The sequence below is a fragment of the Megalops cyprinoides genome, chromosome 10 (genome assembly GCF_013368585.1).
Source record: "Megalops cyprinoides isolate fMegCyp1 chromosome 10, fMegCyp1.pri, whole genome shotgun sequence".
Taxonomy (NCBI): Eukaryota; Metazoa; Chordata; class Actinopteri; order Elopiformes; family Megalopidae; genus Megalops; species Megalops cyprinoides.
The window spans coordinates 27539785-27567491 of NC_050592.1; the positions used below are offsets into that span (position 1 = coordinate 27539785).

At 46.6% G+C, this 27707-nt stretch overlaps 1 protein-coding gene across 3 annotated transcripts in view; it reads right to left on the minus strand.

Moving 5' to 3' along the window:
• Positions 1–2761: 2761 nt before the first annotated feature.
• Positions 2762–27707, minus strand: part of znf516 (zinc finger protein 516) — a 42574-nt gene continuing 17628 nt past the window's right edge. For 2 of the 3 annotated variants that reach the window (XM_036539722.1, XM_036539721.1), the window contains exons 2-5: positions 17648–19689; positions 11513–12874; positions 8413–8517; positions 2762–3828 (exon numbers count right to left, since the gene is read on the minus strand). In XM_036539722.1, coding sequence (XP_036395615.1) covers positions 3551–3828; positions 8413–8517; positions 11513–12874; positions 17648–19445 — 3543 coding nt within the window. In that variant the 5' untranslated portion in view covers positions 19446–19689 and the 3' untranslated portion in view covers positions 2762–3550. Of the gene's footprint in view, positions 3829–6833; positions 6902–8412; positions 8518–11512; positions 12875–17647; positions 19690–27707 lie in introns of all 3 variants that reach the window. The other variant, XM_036539723.1, reaches the window with a different exon arrangement.

Below are 27707 nucleotides of genomic sequence, written 5' to 3' on the forward strand. Positions count from 1 at the left end.
GCTTTTGGGGGGGAGGCATGTGAGTGTGCTAGAGGTCCTTTCACCTGGCCCATTTGTTCATAATAGAAGCAGGAAAGGGTTTTCATTTGAGGCATAAGCTGAACAGGTTAATATAATTCTCCTGAGCCCAGTTCCAGGGCAACCTTCACTATTAATCTACCATGAGAAAAAGAGGAGAAAGAGCCCTCTGTGAATGACAAAGCCAAGCTTGGCTGGAGGCAGCAACCCATCTCTTTACCATTACTGATGTCCAGTTACTGTCAGAACTACCCCCCTAGCAGATATGTACATATAAATAAAACCTTGGTCAAGGCACATCCTGGCATTGAACTACCAAAACAAAAGAATGCAAAGCCCTGTGCTTACATGGCTTTATACATACATTTCGCTTGTTGTACAAACACATGACCATCTTTGCACAAACAATGCACTGATGTATTAGAGTCAACAAAAGCAAAATTTAAATCAGGCATCATCTAAACAGGTCAAGGTAGAACCTCGACCTGGTTCTGTTGTTTTGCGTTAAGAGTTCTTTTATCAACTGCAGATACCTGCAAGCTATGTTGTCGTCAGGTGACAGAAGCAATTTCGCACTGTCCACAAGAGGCTGTCTTATTCGTCTTTTTAATGTGGAAATTGCATTACCATTGGAACCACGTACAAAACAACTGTTCAGACATGAGCATGTATCAGGAGAGGTAGAAAAGTTCTTATTGGTAACAGTTTGTCAAGTGGAATCTGTAGAATGTCATGGAACTTTAAAAAAACATGGTTTTGCGTTTAAGTTGATCCATTATAACTGATAATTTTACATAAAAAACAGTGATCAACAAAATACAGTTTAAATACTATTACCTATTCAACAACTAAAATCAAATCAATACAAAATTGCTCATAAACACACAACTCAAAAGTCTAAAAAAAAAAACAAAACAAAGAAACTAGCCTGATTCTTTGGAATGCCACCCTCGTCTACAACAGAACAAACCCTAACTACAGAGAAGTCATTTGGGAGCAGTTGCTGTTGTTGCTGTTCCCACTTTCTGGGAGATTTTGGAATGCGGTAAAACATAGAGCAAAGACAAACCCGAGTCACGTTCGGGCGGCGGCTCGCCCGCACACCTGAGCCACTGGCTGACACGGGTTCAGATGTAGCACTGTGCTTTTTTTTCCTCAGATACAATAATTATATGTTATTGATTTATGGATGCAGTAATTTTGTCTCAGATGTGATTATCTGCCATTCGTTTCAGCCAGGAATGGTTAATGGAATATTTTGGACAGCGCACAAATTACAGTCGTCCATGTTCAGGAAAAATCGATGCTCCGCGGAGCACAGAGTTGACTTAGATGTAAATCTTAAATGTAAAGTGTGCGGGCCGAGGTTAATGTATTTCAGTCAGTAGAAAAGACACGCCTCTCATACAGCGATGTCTAGATATACTTCCTATATTCTTATCTTCCATTAATACATGGCATTTACCCATAATTTCTTCATATATCTAACTCTTAAGAATGGCTTTCCAAGAGTATGTATTTTCAACAAACCCACATTAGAAATCATATTTGAAGTACTCGGGTGTGGGGAAAAAATAATAAAGATGACATTTTGTTAGTTAAGCACTCACACCCTTTCACCTCACCAAACAAGAGAGAAACACAATAAATATTAAAGCAAGATCATCTCATTAAGTGCACCAAGGTTTACCAACAAACTCATTTGGTATCTGATGCTGTAAAGGGTTTGGTTAGACAGAAAGAGGATACACTGCTCCTTCTGTTTCTGCTTAATCAGTCCAAGGCCAGTAAGTCAAGACAGAGGAACTAGCGTCAATCTAAAGCAAATAATGTATTTGAACAATAACATTAGTAAACTGCTAAATCTGCTCACACCATTTGGTATGCATCAGACATAGTTACAAGTGCATTACTATCATTCTTTGTACACGCACCTTTATGAAAGCATACACATATCTTATGTATATAGTTAACCAATTGTTACAGAAATTATACCATCATTGTACATGTAAAAACTACTAATATCTCAAAATATATAAAGATATTTGCATGCTTGGAATTTCTATTATGTGTTTGTTATTATACAACATTGCAGAGCTCAAAACAGCTCATGATGCGTTTATCAAAAAAAAAAAAAAAGAATGTCATTAGTTGCTCCCTCTCTCGTTCTATCTGTCTCAAGGCAAGTTTTTTCCTGTAATGTAATAACGTATAGTTGCATGTGCAAATGCTGGAACCTGATATTAGTTGACAACAACAGGTAAAAGGTTACAGTAAAATAAATACCTCTGGGGTGGCCTAATCATTGCATATACCACATGGCTTTCAGTACGAATATATATCTGGCCTGCCAAAGTTTTTTTTTCTTCTAGCAAAGGAGGTATCCTGTATGTAAATTTTGAGAAATGATTAATATGTCAATATTGTACCTTGTAATGAGAACATGAAATCTGAAATATATGAAATACATTTTAAATACATACCGTACATGTCAAAATTTGCTGTATGCAAGACAAAGTGTATCTATTGTTGAATCTTTAAAATGCACACAAAGTGTGCAATTTGGAAGATGCAGTTTACAACATATGCAGAAAATGACATACAGTATGTGACATATAGAGCAAAACTAGCTATATGTCCTAAAACATATTTTGTATGCTTTAGGAATTACAGCCAGTTTGATATAGTTAAAATGTATTCCTTAAATTTTGGATTTTAATTTTTTCTTTTTTAGTAAGCGCTCAAATGCATCAAGCTAATATTAAGGAGCATGGGGAAGAACAGAGGGAAATAAGCAAACAAAATAAACCAACAATGGTGGTCCAAGTCCTGAGAAAATGAAATTTTGAGAAAGTCCACACCAATACCCTTAAATAGATCAATGCTCACCATTCAACTGCCTATTTCCTGATTGGGAGTTCTAGCCCATGAATGTCTGAAAATCATTTTCATCACAGCAATAAAGGTAACCGCACTGTCATTGAATGACCGCCATTTGACCTAAATCAGAGTTCAGTTGCCTTTCCCTCCCTCCCTGTCCATTCAAGCCTGTGCTTTAGTGAGCGCATGTTTTAAATTCCAAGGAAATGCCATTACAGTAATTCAGGGCTTTAAAACACTGCAAAATGAAGGCAAAACGAAGTGAAGCTACGTGCCACATGTGAAGTGGACTGATGGCTTTCAAGTTTGGTAAGATTCATGGCGAATTAGTATGTGGTGGTTAAAGCTTCATAGCGGTCCATGTAAACATGTCTCCTGACTCTCAGTGGATGGTGAAGGATTTTTGGAGTGCTTTCAGAGGTGTTTGGTTTGCAGACTTTTTGCAAAAAGCTGGGGGGAGTGGTGGTAGCCGAGACATAGCCCAAACTTGGGTCACTTGATCTAAAACCAGTGATCCATTTCACAGTGTCATTCTTTTTCAAATCTTGAAAAAGGCCTGCTGCCAAATGTACATTCTGACAAGCTTACATTTACACTCCGTTCAACCCAAAGGCATACGGAAAATGAGTTTTCCTTCACCGCTGGGCCACAATCACTTTGCAGGGTTTCTTATTTGTCTGTTATTTACAGTCAAAACGGCCGATTCGTTGTCCAGGACGGTGTTTTCGGACGGGGAGTGGTCTTGGAGCAGGTCAGCTGGGCGGTCCTCGTGCAGCTGGCTGAGGGCACCGGCCCCAGGCTGGTGGGACCTCCCATCGGGATACTGGGCGTTGTCGAAGGGGACGCCGTGCACGCACATGACGTGGGTCTTTAGGTTGCCTTTCTGAGAGGCGCTGTATGGGCAGTGCCGGCACTGGAACGGTCTCTCGCCTGCAGTACACAAACACAAAGGGGGGTGGGGGGGGGGGGGGGGGGGGGGGGGGGGGGGGTCGAGGTTTGGAGTCAGACAAGCATGTTCCCTGGATACGGCAGCAGGTCAGTCACGTCTCTCACTCTTTGAAGGGAACCAGGCAGGTTAGGTTACCAGAGGAGGGTGACAGCACACTCATGACTGACGGAACAGCGACAGGCCATATGGTGACGGCTGACTGTTTACCCCGAGGGGACGAATCAGACTTCTCTTTCCCATTTCTTTCAGCTGCGCATATGATAAATAAATGCAAGAGCATGTGTTGTTCTATGGCGGTGACTACTTTCAAAATCTCCTTTTTAGTGCCTTTCGCCATCTAGTGGTTATGCAAAGGTACTGGCATTAGTTCAGGGGAGTTGCTCGGAGATTTGTCCCACAAAATGAATATAAGTGTCACTTATAGTAAGTACATTCTCTAGCTGTTGTGTAGTGTAGAGTGTTAGTGATTTAAAAATATTATAATGCTCATATGTCTTTGTTGCCCACTGGCCTTCCATCTAAACACTCTAATCTGCACCTAATTACGACAATAGCATCCACTAATCTTAAACCCTGCAGTACAATGGCTTGTATTCCATTCGACCTCAACGCACGTTTCAGCAACACATTTAAGGAAAAGGTTGCTATTTTATTTCTTGCACAAACATGATTTTGCCAGTAGCTGAAAATGTTGCGAAAGAAAAGGGAAAGCAACACTTAAATCTGTTACTCAGAGTGGTTAAGGACAAATCGCATTACCATTAGATTCAAACGGCAGCCAGTCCTGACACAGGGGTCTGAAGCCCTTCTACATCAAGCTGTACAGCAGGTCAGACTTGACAGCGCTACAGCCCTACTTCTTGCACACGCCCTTTTTCTTGTTGAACAAGAATACCATGGGCGCTGCACTCTAGGTTTAATTAGACTGACCTACAATGCCTCTTAATCCATCCCATAAATAAGCAACACACACCTGAACAAAACAAATGAGACTGCCATTTAATTGCACCTCGTTATCGTTTTGAAAAATGGGCGAATTTCCACCAATTAATCACAATTAATCAAGGTAATCTCGAACGGGCGGTAACGCGGCGGCTTGAGCCGTAAGTCTGAGCCGAGCACTTTTATGGCTACGCGTCCTGAGAGGAAAGTGAAAATCTCGCGCAGAAACAACACACTAAATTACACTAAAGGTTATTGTCACCGCGTCGCACTACCAACAATAGATTTAATTGGACCTTTCCTCGGGTTCTGTGTTCATCATTCATAACGCCCGATAAATGTAAAAGTATGATTAATTAATGGAGAGGTCCCACCGTAAGTGCAGACCTGGGACTTTCTGAATGCTAACGCAGATATAATTTATCTGCCCTGTTTCTTCTGGAGAATGTTTTACAGGTTGAGGGGAAGAAAAAAAAAATCCGGGCGGACGGTTTTTCGATTCGGTGTCTCTTGGTATGGGAGGTGACAGGGCGCGGGGTGAGGTCGCCGGGTAGGGATATTTGGGTTCAGCTCACGCTGTCACACAGATGGGTGTGGTGAAAAAAAAAAAGACCCCTCACAAAGAGCGAGCCAATCCACATAGCGGTGCGCGCCCAAAACCAGCACTTGGCTAACTGCTGTGGCTCAGCTTTGCTCTTGCTTGTTTCTCAGTTCCTCATTTCATAATTCCAGTTATGGATTTTACCAATCACTAAACACAGAGAAACGGACACTCTGAATGTGATGACCGGAGGGGGAGAGTCGAAATTTAACTACAGTGCTCTTGCATCCCTTCAGCGGTGTCAATTTTGCCATTTATAGTGTGCAAATTAATTATGTACTCTTAAAACACTGCTGATATGTTAAATACTGAAAAAAATGTGGCACAAAAAATTAATTACCAATTACAATGTCAATGACCTGCAATGTCATCAGAATATTATATTTAATACATTGCTCGTGTTAAGTAGTGCCACTTGCATCAAAATTGAATAAATACACTCCGCATTGTGAGTGTGCCTGCGTTATGATAGCCGTTGACCTCGAAGCATCAGGAATACAAAACAGGTGAATGTTTAATGATGGCTAATGAGCAATGAGGCACTTCACATCCGATAAGCAGCATTATTCTGGCCGTAGCCGTGTTTTGCCATGCGGCTATGTGGATGTGCCATCTCGCATTTCACTTCTCATCACAGCACTTTGGAAGCAGACAAAAAATGGGTGACGTATTTAAATAAAATAACAAAGGACACGACAAGGACTAAGTGATGCTGATAAAAATACACAAAGTTAACAAGAGATTAACTGACGTGTGTATGTGGGCGGAACAGTGGGAGGGAATGGGGCTGATAAGATGATCGTTTCAGGTGTGATGCGGGCTTACACAGGATGTTTATGGACAAATGACTGATTAAAAAAATAGTTAAATAAAAAACAGATAACTTCCGGAATCCTGTATCATAGCTGATGAGCTTTGCTCCACTGCCTTTGTGTGCTATGAAAAAGGCATGTGGGATGAGACAGCATCTAAGATTCTTGTCCCTGTTGATTCAAACCTTCGAATGTCAGACAACTCCTGAAGCCCAAGTGTGCATTGACTACTTCTCACCCATACCAATGGCTCAGCCAGTACAGCAGTCTACATATTCTGCTTTGGAAACTCTGCCAAAAGATAAGCACATTCTCTGGTGCCGTGGAGAGTGAAGTAGTAGTTATGGAACTGGAACCAACTGGAAGGTTGTAGGTTCGAAGTCCTTGATGGGGTACTGTGGTTGCACCACTGAGCAGGGTGTTTAACCCAAATGACTTCAGTGAGTGTCCAGCAGTGCATATGGATGATGTGCAAAATGTGAGATATGCGAGTCACCTTGGACTGAGGCATCCACAGCTCAAATCACTCAGTTAAAATAGAATGTGGAAAACAAAACCAGCAAAGAAACACACACACACACACACACACACACACACAGAAACTCAACACCCAACAAACAATGGAACATACTTGTTTGGGGACTTCAGCTGGGGTGGAGTGAACGTCAGTACCTCGGAGTCCGTTGGACTCAAAAACCACTGTGGGGAACAAGGGGGCTGGTTAAAGACCGCAGACTTTCAGTTAGCCAACATTAATCTGAGACCATTATAGATCACCCGGCACCAGTTACTTACGAAAAAAAGAAAAAGAAGAAGAAGAAGAAGAAGAAAGGGAAAAAGAGAGAAGGTCGCCCTTGGACTGAAACCACCGATTTAACATGACACACAGAGTTCCCGAGCATGCTAATGGAGGCCTGGGGCCCTGCCCTTTTTAATTTGGACATTTACGCCAAAGAGAGCCATCACTGCCAACTTTAATTATGACTATATGCACACAGAGGCGCACGGAGGCTCGCCCCTGCATTACTTACCATTTGGCCCTTGTCACTTTGCATCACACTGGCTCCTCCGTGCATCATTCACACTTCCAATAAAGAACTCACTGATCTGGCTGTCTCCCGCTATAAAGTGCCGGCTTTTCTGAAGGGGCATCGTGAGCCGAGCCGACCGTTAGCTTTAGTGACTCGCGGATCGCGGGGAGGGGGGGTGGCGGGGTGGAGCGGTGTCGCTCCCTGTTCCGTGTTTCGCCTCCGCGACACCGACACCACCGGCCGAGAGGGCGCTCCCCTCACGGCCATTTTGTGAAATGATTTTTCTTTTCTTCTTTTTTTTTTTTTTTTAAATGACATGAATAAAGACTGGCCCGGGTACAGAGACGTGTGTGCAAATGGAGACATATGCTGAAATGGACATTTGATGTTCGCAGCGCTGGTGGCGGTGCATCTCATTTGCATGCGCAATTACATCTCCCTAATTGACATCTGATTAATAATGTATACGATTTTTTCACAGGTCAACATCACAAGCAAACCATGTCCGTTCGCAAGAAAACAAACCGACACTGTCAGCCCGGCAATAGAGAATTCACACACGCGCGCACACACACACGCACGCACACTTCTGCAAAGTCACACTTAATCTGTATCTCTCTCTCTCTCTCTCTCACACACACACACACACATAGGAGATGACCTTTCATGTTACGTACTACTTTAAAGACCAAAACATGTTTGCCAGTAATGCACTATATTTTCAGTCATAATGCAGGTTGTCTTAAATTTGGCACTTTAATGACAGTGAATTGGATTTATGCACAAAGCTGGAAATATATAAATAGAATTTAATAATAATTTTACCTAAAAATGTAAGCAATTTGAAAAAGCCAATCTTGTGTAAGTAGTGGTGTGTGTGTGTGTGTGTGCATTTTTTGAGTGTAAGTGTATGTTTGACTCACTGACTGTGTGTTTGTTTTATTGTGTGCAATAAGGTGTGTATTTTGTGTGGGACTGTGTGTGTGTGTGTGTGTGTGTGTGTGTGCAAGTCTATCCTGCTGTGTGTGTGAAGGTGTATGTTCTGTACCTGTGTGGGACCTTGTGTGTGAGTGTGTGTGTGTGTGTGCGTGTGTGTGTGTGCGCGCGCGCGTTCATGCATGTATGCCTGTATGTGTACACCTCTGTCCTGCTGTGCGTGTGAAGGTGTGTGCTCTGTACCTGTGTGGGACCTCATGTGCGTGCGGAGGTGGCTGGGCTGACTGAAGCTCTTCCCGCACTCCCGACAGATGTAGTCTCCCTGGCGCACCAGTGACCTCAGCGCCCCTGCGGTTCACAGAGAGGGGAATGAAACACAAAGTTAAAGGAGACAGCAGAGCGGCTGGCTGCAGCAGAGAGAGGGAGGCATCATTAGTATGTCTAATGTGTCATTATGTGGGGCTACCTCCAGGGCCTGGACAGCAACTGTCAGGCCGCATCAATGCAGGGCATGACAGCCGGACACACGCTAGACCCTGGCACCGCATAAATTACAGCCAATTAAAACGCGTCACCCGTGATGTCCCTGCTCCAGGACTGGGGGTGTCACATGTCAGGTGTTCACTCCCTTCCCCCCCTTCCCCTCCTCTCTCTGGATGCTCTTTTCCAGCCGTCAACCCGGGTTGGCGCTGACACCGCGGCCAATCAGAGTGACGTGGGCGTGGCCAGCGGAACAAAATCCCCCCCCCCCCCCCCCCCCCCCCCCACCAACCGACCCAGCTGGGGGGTCGGGATGGAACGAGTGAGCAGGGTCATGATCCCCCCCTCCACCGGCACAAATCGCCTGCTGTCCACCTGCCTGCCGGTGGCTGGGTGACCCCGGGACCGGCGCAGAGCTGGCTGTTGGAACGAGAGGCGGCAGTGACAGAGAGCCCCGCTGGCAGCCGTACAGCGGACCCCTTCCTCTGGCCCCTGCTAAAGCCCCGGTCCCCAAGCCATTAGCATTCACGCTAACCAGAGGAAGGGCCAGCCACCGGACCAAAACAAACCCTCCTGCTTTTCGGAAAGGTCACTTTATTGCATCTGACTCAAAGGGCTGAGGAGAGGCCTGACGATATCTCCCCTGACGTCTGACGGAGACTCCGTCCGCATCTCTTTCCTTACGACGCGCGACCTGGCGCATGTTCAGCTGTCTTACCTGACCTTAGGAAGATTCCCGCAAAACCGGGAAAAAAACACACAAATATGAATTTTGTCGTTGTCTTGTAATGTTGCCATTTTTGAAAAGCAGCTGCTTGCTTAAATGTCATTTGTCTCTCTGTCTTGTGCTGATACTTAGCATATTTCTGGTGCCCGGCAAAAAACGACCCTGCCACAGCCTGGGAGGCCACCGTGTCTGCCATTTAAAGTGTTAGGAGCCAAAAGCTGGTTTTGCGCGTTGGTCAATAACATAACACTGGCCTATAATTTCATTAACCTCACATGTGTGGGGGCGCCTCTCAGGTCTTCTCCACACATACACGCAGCACCTTGTGTGGGGGGTCTTCCAGGGGATTCGGACTTCCTGTGTTAATGCACCTCCCCTGAATTATTTAATGACGCTGTCACGAGCAGGCGACGCTTCTGTCCGTCAATCCTCTTTCCATTATCTCGGTCTGCGGAGACGCCTTGGGGCCCGGCCTGTGAGAGAGCTGGTAAAATTGCACTCTCAGAGTGGTGCAAGGCACCTATCCCTTTTAATCAGACAAGCTGTGGGAGTGCACAGTGGCTTTCATGCATGCCATCTCATTAATATATGTAGAAAAATATATTATATTTAAGTATAATGTGTAATTTATAGACATGTACTACATGATATTTATATATTATGTCTAAATACATTAAATATAGAATAGAATAGTTATTGTGTTGTGTATTTTGACATATTGAGATTCATTACCCATCACTTCTACGGGCAAGTTCTGTTTTCTCCCCAGAAATAATATTTCAGCCCACACCTAATGTCCTGTCCTCACAAAGTCACAAATAGAATGGAAACTACAGCAAAAAAATTACACTTTTTCTAGGGCTGCTCAACATCTCACAATACTAGGCCTCTGACACTTTGGTGAGTATTAGGGAAAGTTCTGAACAGGTTCCAAGACTGTGGCAGTAAGAACAGAAATGCTGGTCGTTAACCTGCTTAAATTTACGATACTATGAGCGTACTTTCAAAAGGAGCAAGTTAATCACCTGTTTTAAACAGCCGGGCGGTGAAAAACCAAACCCTTGGCACCTGGGCCCGAGTCGTCCACGGAGCTTCGCAAACCAGTTCCACCAGCGCGCAATGAATCAGTCCAGTCGCAGCACGCGCACGTCGGGAGATATGTAACCTCAATGTCACCTGTCACGCAGCCAATCATGAGACACAGCAGGTGCCTGTCAGCGCTTAATAAAAGCGGAGGGCCAAACTCGTGCATCTCCCACGCTCACACATAAATCAGCTCACCTTGGGACGCCACTCCCACCACACGCCGGGAGTGCGTGGGGCTTTTTATACACCCTTTTATACACCCTCCTGTTATAATTGCAGAGATTCTACTTACTTATGTATACTCTCAGTATAAAAAAGCAATGCCTCATCTGTGAGAAATAATACATGATTTCTGCAAGCCAGCTTTGGGGGGTGGAAGGAAACTTCCTGGAAAAGTTGCTAGTAAGGAATCCTCTAAGGAATGTGCCTTTGTTGCCTGCTTCTTCAAAACAGTTCGACCAGGAAGGGTGTAAGTGGGGCAGGCTGAGTAATCAGAGCTGCTCCTCAGATGCTGAAACAGACTCTGACAGCTTCTCTGTGTCCCACAGATGGAACGCGGTGACACTCCGAGCACAGACCTTAAGTGTCCCCAGTTTTGGCAGGTGGTTCGAGTCTGTCACACCGCAAGTACAGAGGAGCACTTTAGTACATCATGCTAATCTGTGGTGCTCCCGTCTAATCTAACTTACTTCTGAGATCAGACCCCTCTCTCTCTGTCTCACACACACACACACACACACACTCACATACATTAGGTCCCACACAGGTACTGAACACACACACCTTAACACACACAGCAAGACAGACATGTATACACATACACACACACACACACACACCCACCCACACACACAGTCCCACACAGGTACAGAATACGCACCGGTGCACATAATGAAAAAAGGAAGGAAAAGGACTCAAAAGGACTTCACACTATACAAACGCTACCACGCCCAGAATTCACAGTGCAGATATCTGACCTATTTCTGGATCCTAACACTGTACAGTGTAACCGTATTCTATATGCAAATCACTGAGCACCCGGCCCTATACCTGTCTGATCCAGCAGGGGGTTGGCTGAGCCCCAGCGGTGGTAGAGGGTGGCGAGGTCATGCGAGTTGCAGTTCTTCAGGAAGCTGAGGATGTCCGCGGGGGTGTCGGGCGTCTCGACTGTCGCCTCCTGCTTGATCTCGCCGTACAGGGAGCGGGAGCTGGAGACAGCGCCCCCGTGTGACTGGGAGGAGCCAAAACCACTCCCACTGACACTCTCCACAGCCCACGGGTCGGGAGCAAGCTGCCGCAAGGTCGGGGACGCCTGGGGTGCGTGTGGCTTAGTCCTGCCCAGGGAGAGATGAGGAGGAAGCTGGGGAAGAGGGGACGCCCTGCTCCTGCTGTTCTCCGATAGGCCGTGCTTGCTGGACAGCATGAAGCCCAGCCCCTCCTGGGGCAGCAGGTACCTCTCAGCCAGCCGGCTGCCTGTTTTGGGGCTTGGGGTGGAGCGCTGTGAGGCCCCGGCGTTCTTCTCAAAGGCCCCGGCTGACGACACCTTGGGATAAATCTCCACCCTGGGGCGGCTCTGCGGGGCCTCTTCCGTTTTGTGTTTGGTGGCTTTGGGGTTTTTGGCGCCAAGCGGCCCCGCGGCAGCAGGGGGCGCTCTTGCTGATGAGTGCAGGGCCCTTCCCTGGGAGGTGCTGGGCTGGCTGGTGCTCGCTGTGCTGGACTTGTCCCTCCTCGACATGCTAGGAGCCGGAGGGCGTGTGCGGGCCGTCCGGGGAGCGGGGAGAGGCGGGCAGTCCTTCCCCCCCAGCACAGGCGGGGGTCCCGTGCGCCTCTGGAATGCCAGCCCCTCCTTAGGGACCTTGAGGCTGTTCCTGATCGCCCACTTGGGCACCAGGGCGCTGCTGTTGATCTTGTGGGACACTGTCTGGTGCATCCACAGCACCTCGGGGTAGCAGGTGATGTAGGAGCAATAGGAGCACCGATGTCTGACCAGGCCGTCCGATGGAGCCGGGGAGGCCCCGCCCCTCGGCTCGTCCGATTGGACAGTCAGATTCAGTGGCGGCGAACAGGCCCCATCCGAATAGTGCTCCTCTTGTGATTGGCTGGCATCCTTGCGTGGCGTCCCCGCTCCGCTTCTGCTGTGCGAAAGGCTCTGGCTGGTTGAGGCGGCCTCGTCGGGGCGGGTATAGGGGTCAGAGCGGCGGAAAGGGGGCTGCAGCAGGACCTTCCTCAGTTTGGGGTAACCGCTGAGGCCTCCCCTCTCTGCGCTGCCTCCGGTTGAATTCAGCGCTCGCTTGCACAGGCCGGCGGTGGAGGAGTTCCCCACGCCCCCGTGCTGCTCTTGCACGTGCGACGTGAAGAAGGCGAGGTCTGAGGCCGCAAAGTCACAGAGGCTGCAGACGTATGGCTTTTCATCTGCAAGAGACACAGGCACAGCGGGATTAATACAAGGCTCTGCAACATACACAGGGTCTAAAAGGAAAAAACACTCTCTCTCTATGACAAATAACCTACAGTACAGACTTACATTTTCATAAAATGTTTCTGTTTTTCATTCATGTGAAATTATGAACTATAAATGTACGTGTCAACCACGATTCGTTAAGAAATATCGCCAATGTACACATACACACATACGTACAAAGTCTATGAGAAGGGCCAAAACTGTAATAAGACAGAAACTTCAATGTGACTGATACGTTAGAAAGACTACAATCTGCCACTACAGTCCAAGTGAAAAGTTTGGATGCACCTGATTAAGACATTTTGATGTCTTATGCACAAATGCTTGAAATTTGTTTCTTAGACAAATATAAACAGTGAAGTTGATGCCGATGTATGAATGTCTGAAAGAAATACTTTTGAGAAAGAAAATATTTGAAAGAAATTTTTGAAAGAAATATTTCTGGCGGCTACTTTGAAGAATCTAAAATATGAGATAGTTATGAGTTTTCACTACATAATTACATTTGTGTTATTTCATAGTTTTGATGCCTTTAGTACTATTCTAAAATGTGGAAAACAGTAAAAATAAAGAAAACCCCTCTATGAGTTAGTGTGTCTAAACTTTTGACTGGTACTGCATGTCCTCCATGAAAAAACCATCCTTTTTCACGATAAAGGCAATGATGGTGTATGACCACTAGATGGCAGAATTAAACAAGCTATGTTATATGACTACACACCGTACAATAGGGAATGTTGGCAACCCTTGATCAGATCCAGATGAAGGAACTGGCTGCACCCGTTCAGTGGGACACAGCTACAATTTATCAACAAAATGTATAACAAATATGTGAACGTGCATCCAAACAGGAATACAAGTTGGCAACAGGCTCAACCACCAATTTCTTTCAGACTTTTTTGTCCAACTTCCATAGCAAAACCCTTAATTTGGTCTTCCATTTTTAATGGAGCAGTCACAAAATTCTGTTGCTTACTCACAGTCAAAAAATAGGTTGATCTAAATATAAATGTGCTAAATATACTCTAAAGATTGTAGAAAGGCTATTAGGTGTACGGACACTGCCATGCATAGTAAATCAAGATTTCTATGATCCTCACTATATATTTCAACAATTGATTATGATGATTATGACTATTGCATGCTATTAAAATTTACACTATTAAAGACATTCTTCATGAAAAACACTTAAATCCTCAGGAGGTATGTAAAAATTTCTTTAATCTACAGAGTAGAGCTCCAGAAACAGAAAACAATATATCACCATGGATAAGGTGGGGGCAATACCAAAGTCAGCCACACGATGGAGCCACACATCACGGCTCACCTATGACTTCCTGTGGCAGCCGCCACAGAGTGCCGCAGGAATGCATAACACTGACAATAAATTGTTGAGCAGGGCCTGGGAAAGAGACCACGCGCTTCCTCCGCTCCTCCAGGAATACGGCTGTTTACATACCGCGAGTCTACGAAGGAGCACCGCTTCCGCCTCCCTCGCTCTCTGCCACTGGAACAGATGGGCTATGACTCCATTCAATTTTTCAATTAGATAAGGAGGCGGCCATCTGTTTTTGATTTGGCGGCCTATAGTAGAACCGTGGGACGGATAATGCCGTGGGTGAGCTGGTAGCTCGGTTTCTGGAGGGCTGGAAGTGGGGTGGTATGTTGGATGCAGAAACCCCCCCCCCACCCTCACAGGCTACTTCCTTTTGTGTTCTCACCTGTCTATATCCAGCTCCTCTGGAAGAGCAACAGCAGGGGAAACAATCAACAATCTTAAAACAGCCAGCGTGCTAATCCTTACGTGAGCATTAGCCTGGCATGGCACCTGTAGAAGGTGGACATGCTCCACCAAAAATAACCATAGTGTTGTGTGTGCTGCTGAGCGCGGCTAACACGCTGGAAACATCCAGCGGCTTTCGTGTGGTAACGACACGCAACACTACCGCAGCCAACGCTCAACATGACACTGGGGCGGCCTGAATGATTCTCTGTGATCAACCGGTCGATCGCATTATAGGCTGTGCGGTGCCCTGCCCTTCAGAGAGGGCTGTCACAGAGCACTCTGCAAAGTGACACACAGAGCAGTCAAATGCGGCTGTAATTGGGCAGGTCACTGTGTACTACCATATGAGCCCAAGAAATGAATCCTTCAACCCAGCACTGGGAATAGCTCTGTCTTCTTGCAAACAGGAAACTCCCGTACCCACCTTGTGGTTCAGGCTCTGCACACTTTCTGCCCTTGACAACAGATCTAAAGATCAGCTTGTTAACCCCCAATCCTAACCCCAAAAATGTAGTGTTTTGATTTTGACCCCGGAACAGCTGCTGACAGCATGAAGTACCCACGCTATATTTCATAGTGTATAGTTGGAAGGGTGATTGTTCTCTCATAACTGTGATCTCTCTGCTTCAGGTTCATGGATTTCCTTTGCTCTGTCTCCAGGCTCTGAAGTTTTCCTTGTGGATGAAAGCCTAACCAAAAAAGGCAACTGGATTTTGACAGTAAAAAAGAAAGGGGTGTGTGTGTGTGTGTGTGTGTGTATAGGGGGGGGAGGGTTGGTTCCTGAGACAGGAAGTTCTGAAATAACATTCAAAGCAAGTTTGAAGACAGCTGGGCCTATTTTTGACATTTACACTTCAGGAGAAGTATAGTAGAGATTATTTAGATTTGTAATTGTAGACTAAAAGGTGATAGAATGAAAACATATAGTTCTTGCTGTGTATACATCTTGTCTACATAAATGTCAAATATGTGATTATGAAAACAATAAGATGTCAGTATTATGATAGTTTACATTTGTCTGGTGCATTTATGATTCCCATAACCCTCACAGAAGTACATTTTATTATTATATCATTCAAAATGAAAAGGAGAAAAATCCTTGACAAGTTTTACTTTGCAAAGTTTACATGGTTTACAAGTCCAATATCCTATCGCATGAAAGTATTACTTTCTAAAAAAGGTACATACAGAAGGCATATTTTATAGTTTATATTATATCATATATTTTAGATTTTTATTATAGGTATATATTTAGACTTCAGGGAAAATGAATAGTTCCAAGTTTAGAACTTGAACAACTAAACAACCAGCGTGTGCACAACTTTCACCACTAGGTGTCTCCTGCTTCCACTAGTCCTCCACTAGTCCTCCCCTTTGGGTTGAGTCGATAGTGTGTTTTCACAACAATCATTTCACTGACATCTGCGTACATCCAAACTGCTCAAAAGCAAGGACTCGAGCGCAGCACTGCGAATATGACGTGCCACAAATGTGGGCCACTCAGTTTGGTTCCAAGGCTTTGCGGTTTTCAGCGACTGCACAAACAGACGCACCGGTGCGTTTGTGGTAAGGACAAAAGGCCCACTCTTGTCTTTCATGTCGAATGTCACCACGGTTGTTTGCTGTCACAGATAAAGCTGCTCTGCCCTTTGCATAAACTGAGAGCGCGGAGTGTTTTTTTATCCTTCCATTAGAGAGAGTGAGCTTACAGTCATTCGGGACGACCTCAGCTGACAACACCCGACAGCGTGCGCTGCCTTTGCAATTCTAATCCTCATGCAAACCGCAGTATCACAACAAAGGTGCTGCACTTCCAGTTCTTCAATTAAGGCCACGCTTATGAATCTCCCTGCCCGGGCTCGGTGCATATTTACAGCCCTCTGCTCTCCTTTAACACATGTGCCATATATTTTGCATTCAGTGCTGTAGCTTTGATAGACTGCTGTGGAATGCCTGCGGGGTTCAAACTAACGCCCTTAGTAATTCACCAACAAAGACATCAACGTCTTCTGAATTGGCACAATGCAGACGTTTGTATTAGTATTTGATACAAATCCTAATTTGTATTTGTACAAATACTAATTTGTATTTGTACTAATTTGTATTAGTATTTGAACAAAATACAGTTACTTGGGAACGGTATGTAAATGTTATCTCTGATGGTAGAGAGTTTAAGGCCAGAACAAAAATAGCCAGTTAAAAGTATGCATTCCATTGTCATAGAGCTGAACTATTTCCGCTGTTGCTAGCGTAAAAAAAGACAGCTTCATATCACTGTGCTTTAACATTACACAATTATTAAAGTGAACGTGAGCAATGAGTGGACCTCTCCACAAAGCAGGAAATTACATCAGCGTTTAGAACCGCCGCTGGTGAAGCGTCTCCCTCGGGATAAGATGCTTTAAGTGAGGGGCAGCAGCGTGGCACAGGGGTAAAGAGCGGGGCCTGTAAACAGGAGGTGGCCGGTTCACTTCCCCCAGCACTGCAGTACCCTTGAGCAAGGCACCTAATCCAAATTCAGTCAATATCCAGCAGCATGAAATGGATGATAGATAAGCTCTGTAAGCTGCTCTGGATAAGAGTCTGCTAAGCGAACACTGTAATACTTAAGTTGCCGTCTTCAAATTCAAACCATTATTGTGAACAGATGCTGAACTTAAACTACGTACATATCTGACTTTTTATGTAAAAATAAATACAATTAGAATTTATTACAAATAGAGGATATCGACAAGAGGAATCAATGGCCACAAAATACAGGGATCAAAAAATACCATGAGATATTTTTGCATAATGAGACAATTAAACTAAAAATTAATATAATTCTTAGAAAATCTGATTAAATGTGTGTATATACACACACACACTGTATTCTATGTTAAGTAAGGGATGTGTGCTGGGGTGATGTGTTCATCACTGACAGAAAGGTCCACCTTACCTTTGACCATGAGCTGGCCTCTGTCCCCCATCCCATTCCCGGTGATGTCCTCTCTTGTGGCGGAGGAGGGCGGTGAGCCCCCTGACCCTGGGGTGCTGGGGCGGCTGGCGGATCCCGACTCAGCCTCGCTGGCGGATCCCCAGCGCGCCCTGCTCCCGCTCTCGCTGCCGCTGCGCACCTCCTTGCGGTGCACGCGCAGGTGCAGCGCCATCTGCTGGTGGGAGCGGAACACCTTCCCGCACTCGAAGCACTCGCTGCTCTTGCTGCGGGAGGCGCGGCGGCCCTGGCGGGACGGGGGCCTGTACTCCGAGTCGCTCAGGCTCTCGGGGCTGAGGTCGCCGGGGGAGGCGTGGCCGTGCCTCTCATTGGCTCGCTGGTGCGAGGGCTGGCCGCTCCCGCCCTGGGCGGCGTGGTTCCCGCCACTGCTCTTCCTCTTCCCGCCGCCGGCCCCGGTGTGGCAGTCTGGGTCCCGCCTGCGCTTCTCCTGCCCCAGCAGGACGTACTCGCCCTTCTCCCGGTCGTACGCCACGTCCGCGTCCGCCAGCACCTCGTCCCAGCCGAGGTACCTGCCGTTCTCTGTCACCTCGGCCACCTTGCCCCGTGTGGCCAACTGCCAGGCCTGGTAGCTGCAGACCGGGTCCAGCTCCGGGATGCGCTTCCCCAGCCTCCCCTCCGTGGGCGCGTCTTTCAGCCCGACCGGTTTGAGGCTCAGGTACTCCAGGAGCCGCCTCTTTGCAGCGGGCGAGTCCGCGCCGTCACTCTGTTTTCCGCGGTGCTCCCCGCTGGGAGCCGTGCCATGGCCGTGGCTGTGGACCTTATCGTGGGCCCGCAGGCTCTCCCTGGTGTGGAAAAGGTTCCCGCACTTGGTGCAAAGCTGGTAGAGGCAGGGGACGCTGGCGGCGGCCGCCTCGTCCTGCACCACGTCGTTGATGGTGGCGGCGCACTCGGGGTCGCCCCTCGGCTTGCTCCTGCCGCCTGCCCTGGAGCCGTGCGACTTCATGTGGTTCTTGAGGAACCAGGCCTCGCGGAAGCGCCGGCCGCACACGCGGCAGCCGTGGTCGAAGGTGCCCAGGTGCTTTTTCATGTGCGCCTTCAGGAACCAGGCCTGGGTGAAGGCCTGGCCGCACATGTCGCAGGGGAAGTCGCCCTCGCCCTCCTCTGCCCGGCCGGGCTCGCCGTCCGGCTCCTCACGCGCTGCCGCATCCACGGTGATGTGTGCCTTCTCCACGTGGCTCAGGAGCTGATCCTCCCTCTGGGCCTCATAGCCACACAGGCGGCAGCGGTAGGGCCTGTGGCAGAACTGCGCATGCTGCTCCAGCTCAGCCTGGCTTCCCAGAATCCTCCTGCAGAAGACGCACTGGAGGGACGGCGCGCCCGTCTTGTCCCTCTTGACGCTCCTCATCAGGGTTTTGGCCCTGTCCTCCCTGGCGTCCCCGTTCACCGTCCCGTTGCAGGCCGAGGCGCTCTTGGTGGGGCTGGAGCAACCGTCCGAGCCCTCCCCCACCTGCCCCTCCCCCAGCTCTGCAAGCCCCGCCTCCTCCTCGTGCCCTTGGCTCAGGGTGCCGATCTTGTGGCTGCGGATGTGGACCTTCAGGTTGCCCTTCTGGGAGGCCCTGTGGTCGCAGTAGGGGCACTTGTAAGGCCTTGCCCCCGTGTGCTTCCTCATGTGTTGCGACAGGGAGCTCTGGAAGGGGAAGCTCTTGCCGCAGATGGTGCAGGCGTGGGAGAGGGCCTTGTCCTCATCGCTGTCGCTCTTGCTCGCCTTGCTCCCGTCCTCAGAGCCCTCGTGACGCTCCATCGTCGCCACGCTCTCCCTCCCAACTCCCACCCGATGGACCGCCGGCGACCCGTGACAGTGCTTGTGGAAATGACACGCGGAGCAGGACTGCGGGCACCTCTCCTTGCTTCAGTGACGCATTCTCTGCAGAAACCCTCTTCGTCAAAAAGCCGCCTCCGATCCAAGAGAAACCACGTTTCTGCACCTCACTGCTCGGCTTCCAGCTTGAAGCATTCGAGGCGCGCGGCTGCCACAGTCCTAAGACCTGAGCGAGAAAAACAAGAGAAAGGAAAAGTGTGTCAGCGAGCAACTGCAAAGGGCGACTTCTGAAACTCGCAGTGCTGCTCCTAACATCTCAGCAAAATGCCATCCAAAACTCTTCTGAATAAACTACTCTGTTACTCACACAACCCTCTTCATGTGTGGGGGTGTAGGCGTGTGTGTGGGTACACAGGCAGACAGAATAACCATTTGTTCAGGGAAAGAAACTCTTTTCATTGAAATGTTACAGAATAGTGGTATTAAAGGTTCTGAAAGATAAAAATGCCAGTTCTTCTGGTTTGTTTCTGAATTATTACACCGAATTGGATACCCGTATTAAATGATTTACATGCCAGACAGCCAGGGGTACACCGATCTGAGTTGACACATTAAACAATGAAGATGAAAACCAACATTCACATCACCAAGAAAGAAATTTAGGCCACGATATGCCATACTCAAAGCATTGCTTTAGCCCACATTATCAGTCCTGTACAATCTCCAGAACACAACAGGAAGTGGCTCATTTGGTGCATTTTTTTCCATCATCATTTTCGGAGAGCGCATACACAGATCTGATCCTTACTAACTTTTCTCAAATCAGAAATTCCCATCTATATTCCAGTGGCTCTAGGGTTCACAATGTGAGCTCGACCAAACCCCCCTGGATGTCATGAAGTACAGGAAGTGCACAGAAAAAACCTCACTATTTAATATTTTACGCTCTTAGATTACACCATTAAGCCAGTACCGTGCAGAGAATCAAAGAGGAAATATGAAATGATATCAGAAACACAAGACATACTTAACTAATTCAATTCATTCATTTGAAAAAAAAACACATTAGAATTCCAATCTGAATCTTCCTGCGTAATAGTACACATATTTTATTGATGGTTACAATGCAAAGGATTTAACTTTTTTCCACCAATATCTTTTTTTATGTAATAAGGAACGCCAAGACGGATCATTCAAAACCCATTAGAGGGTCTACTGTCTCAGTCGTTTCATTGCTGACCCTCCACTGATATGAAGATGATTGTTCAAGGGCAAAAGCAATATAAAAATCAATATCTTAAACACGGCTCCTGCCCGTAGAACCTACAGGCTATAAGACACTGATCTAAAGCAGCACACATTTAGTCTGTTCCAAATGACAGCTGCCATGTTGAATTTCTCACAGCCTTTATTTTAAAAGGAACTTCTATCAAAGTCATCACACAGCATTGAGCCAAAACTTTTTGACATGTTTTTTGCCCTTGTCTTTTCTCCTTGTCTTTGCCTGGATAAAGATGAAGTCAGTGTTTTGTGCTCTGTTCAGAAACACACTCATACAGTATGTGTCATAGACAAAGCAATCTTTCTCCTGTCTGTTGCTCATTTGTCAAACTTGCTTGAATATTAATGGCACTGTTCCGTTCGGTGGAAATTAAAACACTGTCACATCATGTCCGCTAGACAAGCGAGTATCGGAGATTCAGGTCTCAGATGATACATCAAGATTGGCTCATCTCCCGTCTTCGCAGAGATAAATGACTCCACTCACAAGAGTCTGTGTGTTTGTGTACGTGTCTGAGTAGCCGGTTCAAACTGACAATACAGCACATCACTCACAGTTAATAAGTGGATAAAGATCTAGTCATCATCCAAGAGCTTTACCACCAGATAGGATCTACAGACATATATATTTGTTCCTGATATCACTCTGGACTGGGAAACATGGTCAACCTCCAGAATGAAGCTGTCAAAAGAGTGTAGGATAAAGAAAACAGTTTACTGTTTTGGAGACTTTGGGCACTGGGCACGGAGCCTTCTATGTCAGACAGTATGGGACTAAGTACGGAGCTATCACGTCAGGGGAAATGGACCTCAGCACAGAGCTTCTTGGTCAGAGAGAACAGACCCCAGCATGGAACTATCTGTGCCTTGACAGTAATGGCCCCAGCATGGAGCTTCCCCCACCAAAAAAATGGGCCCCAGTGCAGAGCTATGAGTGTGTATCATGGCCCAAACTTCGCCAACATGGAACAGGGCCTGTATCCCGGTACAGACCCCGGGAGGTGTAAAAGTGAGGAGCGCAGATTGAACCCTGTTGCTTCTTCAGGCACTAAATCTCCTGAGTTAAAAGACACACCAAAAAAAAAAAGAGAGGAAGCACTCACTCTCCGCCACTCCCCAAAACCATTCTTTCAGCCAGCCCATAGGCTAAGAGAAAATGGCACATTGTTCCCCTGCTGGATCAAGAATGTGATGACAATCTGAAAACACAAAAGGGCACAAGAGACGCATTCCAGAATCCAGAGCTGGGAGGGCATCACCCACCTCTTGCTGATTTGCCCAAACCATTTAGTCCCACTGCCATTGATTCAGGCTTTTTCTGCCGGGGCCATTCACAGCACAGCCTGACCCTTCCACTCCATGGTACAGCCCAAACCCCCCTCCCCCTCCCCCCGCCCCCCCACATGTTGCTTAAGGCCTGCGGGCCTTTTCCTCTGTGTGCATTTTGGGGGGGGGGGGGGGGGGGGGTTGTGGTGAACAGGGTTCATGGAGGCTGAAGCAAGGAGCATGGCCTGACTAACAGCCTACAGACTCCCCAGGGTGGGACTGCTTTGAGCCACATGTTTTTAAAGCTGCTTAAGTTTAAACCTGCACAACATTACATGTGTGGGGCCTCCTTTTTCACCTCGCTTTCAAACAACCAAAACAAACAAACACAACAAACACTACCCCTCTAACACAGAGGCCGCCGCAGACGTTAAACTTTAATCTGCTCTCTGATGGAAACGCCACTTAATAGGGAGGCGGTTCCGGATTATTCTCCCTCAGTTCAGCCCGGACTGAATTGCTTATTCACACAAACGTCCTGGGTTGATACGCCAGTTTAGCTGAAGAAAACAGTGCAGGAATGGGATGAGGTCCACAAAGACAGCACTTCGCTGCATGAACTGGCTTAGACACACAGTGATACCTGGGAGTGGGCTGGGATTCAGGAAGTACTGCGGTGCCCCCCCCCCCCCCCCCCCCCACGCAGATTAAATCCAAGCAACGTAAATAATCTGAGGCAGCGTTCCCTGTGTCCTCAGCTCCTGCCCCCCTCCCCCACTGGGTCAGTACGTCGCTGCCGTTCAGTATTCAACAGCAGTCTGTATAATATCACTGTATTCTCCTCCCTCTTTCACTCATTTGCTTCCTCGCTCTCATTCACTCTTTTTCCTTTCCTTTCTGTTTGTTTCTTATTTTCTATAACCCCCTCTCTATATCTCTCTGTTTCTTTCTCTCCCTGTCTTAATACAGTAGTACTTGGCAATTTCTTTTCCCTAAAAAAATAATCTAATTTGTTTGCAGATCAGTTTGCTGAATGGGCCAGAATCCAGAGCTAAGCTTGTCATCCACCAGACAGTCACATGCTCTGCAAATTAATCTGTAATGAGATTAACTTCAGTTAGAAACAACGCGCTAGCTTCTGCACACACGGGTAAAGTTGACAAATTGGTTTACAGAGGGCAGTGGAAAACCAGGGAAATGGTGGTACCATTATCCCCAGGTCCTGGCTTAACACGCTCATAATCACAGAGAGGAAAACAGAAATAATTGTGGAATCTATAATAAGATAATTCTGTCACCCATTGACAACATTCCAAGGCAGAGCACAAATAGGATTTTTAATATTTTGTGACAGAAAGTGCAGATCCTGAAATCAGGAAATCCTGGCATTCTGGTACTATTTTCCCATCATATCCAAATATACCGAACCTCTTCAAACATTTTCTTTTTTTTCCCCCAGGCGGATTCTTGAGACATCTGGCGATAGTCACCGAGCACATTCTTTACCGCGGCCGCAAAGGAGCCCGTATTTTTAGCATGTTATGATGTACTGCATTGTCCGCCTGGAGAGCTGTACATCATTTTGAATGCCCTTGTGGGAAAGGCAACACCAGTCTGCAAAATACTAGGCGGGGGGTGGGGGAGGAGAAGGAGGAGGAATTCGGTAAAGAAAACCATCTAAAAAAAACCTAATTAGAATAAACAAATTTGTCCTGTTTGTGTGTGCGTGAGGAGGGGGGGGAATCAATGCTGCTCTCAGTGAGACCATCCCGCTCTCGCCCGAGAGAATGAACGATTTCAGAGCCCGGCTCTTGACGCGGATGAATGAAGCGATGCGTTCAGCGCTGAATAGAACAGTACCAACGCGGACGAGCCCCCGAGCCCGGCCGTTCTCAGACCAATCAATAATCCATTATGAACCAACTACATTTCAGCTCCCCCCGTCCAGGAAACGGACAAAGACGAGTACTGTATGCCCCTCAACAAAGGAAAGGGAAAATAATACAAATGCATAAAGGAGGGGCCACACTCAGGTCAGTGATTTCTCGAAAGCATAAACCCCTCTTTTACTTACTTGCATAAATATATTAGTGTTTTGGGGTAAATCTTGTGCCCAGAAAATTAGCATACAGTACAGCTAGTGTGTTTTAATATACTTATTTTGCTGTATGGTATATGTAAATGCTTCTGGCTAACACCAGCCTGAGCCAAACAGTATTAAATAGCAAGAATGTTGTCAAAATGTATAACTATAAAGAGGGGGAATTCTCTTATTCCAGCAGCCCAAGCAAATAACCTGTATCCAGACCATGCACATTTATTTGATTGTTACGTTTATCATTACAGCTAACCATTATGACAAAAAGGTAACCATGCTAAAAAGTCATTTTTACTCATAAATTCTGCAAAATGATAACACAACTAAATACAAATGATGTACCACTCACTGTGAATACCTCCTTTGACAACTCTCACCTTCATACTCCATAATTACACCCTCACATACATAGCACTTCACTGTTGCATTTTTAAAGGAGGTGTGGACTTATCAGTGTACAATAACAAGACTTAAGTATACTGAGGTATTTCCCTGGGAACCGACCCCAGCGTTGATCTAAACATCACTTGCCAGTTGCTCTCGAGGCACCATCACAAGAGACCAGTGCATTTTTCAAACTGAACTGCTGTTGTTCTTGGTTTAAGTGAAATGTGCTGTTTCCAGAAGTTTCCTATCAAAAATATACAGGAGTCACAATTCCATCCATATAGGACGATTTAAATGCATTTGTGTACTTCTTGAAAAGGGGGGCTACATTATTTGCCTTCAAGTTGACAAATTAAGGGAACGAAATGTGGGGATCTCCTTTATTTCTGGGAGCCAGGGCATGACTTGTGTTCAAATCAAAATAGGGCCTTGTAGAAATAATCAGTTATTGCACTTTTAATTCTAGTCATTTTAGTCCTTGTGATGAAAGAGAAATGAGAAAGAAAGAGGGATCTACATCCACATTTCACATATGTGTAGAGATGCCAGAGCTGGACTGGGAAACCAAAATATTTCCACAATTTGCAAAGTCAGTTACCAGCTGCTCAAACAACAGCAATGCCAACCGGTGGAGACCTACCTTGGCATGCCCTCCACACCTGAGTGCTGCCAGTGAATGCGTAGGTGCCTTTGAAAGACGATCACTTCATACCCGCAGAGGACAGCAGGGCCATCACGGTGCTCATTGTTGAGGACCTGGGGTAGCCCCACAGTCGACCCTTGACACACATGTGTCTGGGCACACAGACAAAGGAAGACTCCACGCTGGCCTGCTCGACCCCCAAAAAGGGGGGTGGGGGTGAGCGGGGAGGTAGTCCCTCTTTCAGGGTTTTAAATGTTCTTCAAAAGAAAATACTTGTCTGTTCCCACAGAAGGGGAGATGGGAGGTGGTTGCTGGGGAGGGGTGGGTTGACGCTGTCATGTTGTGGAGAGAATACAGTGCTGTACCGGCTGAAGTTATTGAGAGCACACACATTTAGCCATTAGGTCAAAGTGCAGAGAGGTTTGGCCTGGCATTTTGTAGATACAGGTTTAAGACGGGGCTACATTGTTCTGTTACTTACGCATTTTTTACTGATGGAACAGAGGGACAGTGTAAATTTGTAAGAAAAACAACACTGGCTTAAATTATTCAACGAGAGGTAAGGCCAGACGCTTTCCTACACTGAATACCTCCTCCTTAGTTTTATTAAGTGTTAAGTGAAAGCAGATAGCAGTAAGACCGTGACAGGGTGTCCCCATTTCCATGTGCGCCGCAGCTGAAGTTAAAGTCATCAATTCGCCTCACTCAGCGATGACTTTGGACACACTTTAACATCACTGTGATTTTGCCCCAGTGTTATTGAGAGGATATACACAGTTTACATATCTACTGCATTCACAGCACTCCATGCATGCTTTTGGCGGCAGCAGCGGCCGGTCGGATACAAAAAAGGGAGGCAGAGGACTTATCGTTAAACTGATAACGGTCCCCAGCCTGTTATTCCTGAGCGACAAGCTTGCCAGTTTTAGCCAGGATAGACCATCACGAGATAATTCTTTTTGCAATTGTAATTCAAATTGTACCTTGTGTGGGAGAATTATTTCAGTACATGTCACATTAAATCATTTTGAGTGTAACAAAGAGGCCGGGTTATATCAAACAATCAAAACAAACAGACCAGAGTTTTTTTTTTGACCGACTTTTGTTTTCGTTACAACTGCAGCGATTTCACACAAACCGCTCCAAGGCAGGGCTACAACATTAAATGCAGTCAAGAAGAACGGAATCAGCTGCTACCAGAACTGCATGAACCTGCTAGCCTCTTTAAAAAAAGACAAAAAAACACAGGTTTAGGGCAGCGATGAAATAAAATAAAATTTTTGGCCCCCCTCATTTATAATTCATACCTCCACAGTTTTGTAAACAGCCATTAATTTGCTGGAAAAGGCGTGCTGAGGCCCCCCCAGAAAACTGCGGCTCTGCCCGTTCTTCTGCCTCACACCCACCAGCATTCTCATGCCTTAGCTGAAGTGCTCTACTCGCAGTTAAAGAAGCCCTGTGACCCGGAGGCCTTTCTCTCCAGGTCCCTCTCACACTGCTCGTTAACCCCTGGCTGCTCCCACAGGTCTCCCGCCCGCGCAGATTGGCGTGACCTTTCAGACGGAGCACTGTGGGATTCAGACACGCATCCTCAGACAGGAAAACGCGGAGAGGACCAGGAGCCGAGTCTATGGAGAAACCGCTCAGAGGACAAGGGCAAAGATCAGGGAGCAAGTGGTGCAAAAAGCAACACGAACACAAAACAAACCTGGCTTCTCTGCAGTCATTATTTCCTGGCTGATCAAAAGCACAAAATGTAGCACTCCAGACAAATGTTCAGCTCTCCACAAACTATACTGCCACGCCATAATAATAAACGTTTTGTTATCTGTATTATTATTATGCTTACTATTATTAATTGAGCATTATTTTGTTAAGTTCCTCATCCAGCTGTCAGATAGCCACCCTTTCATAGGTGCAAACCAGACCTGTTCCAACACAGCTCCACACCTCCAAGAAACATTTGTGTTGGACTGTTATCTCTGAATATATTGCTAATAATAATTGAAACAATTGACTATTTTTTTGCTCCTTAACTAATAAACAGGCTCCAGTGTTTTCATTATCAGCACTTCATGAAGGCTGTCACCTATAACAGTCATGTCACAGCAGTGCAAGAACCTGAGTCTGACACCCCCCAGAGAATGCAGCTTTAATAGGGTCTTGAAAGAGACTGACTCCACAATTCTCAGTACAACAAAGCCAAGCTATGGCACAGTCCTAAGAGTCCTGAGACTGACTTCACAACTGCCTCTGTAACAAGGCTATAGCGTTGGCATGACAAATACTCATCTGTTCTGCAATCCCTTCTCAACATACACACATACGTATGCACAAACACACACACTTAATGAGTTGGGCCAGAAAGAGGGGAGTCATCCGGTGTACAGGACTCAAACACACCAGATACTTTAAACCGTTCTCTAGACTACTTACTGTAAACAGACGTTTCCTTGGAAGCCAGTAGCGCCTGCCTATTTATCAGTGTTACTGAGAGGCCAATGCCTGATAATTATCAACAGGGGAGAGACGGGGGTGGGACTGGGGGCTATGCAGCGCCTTCACAGAG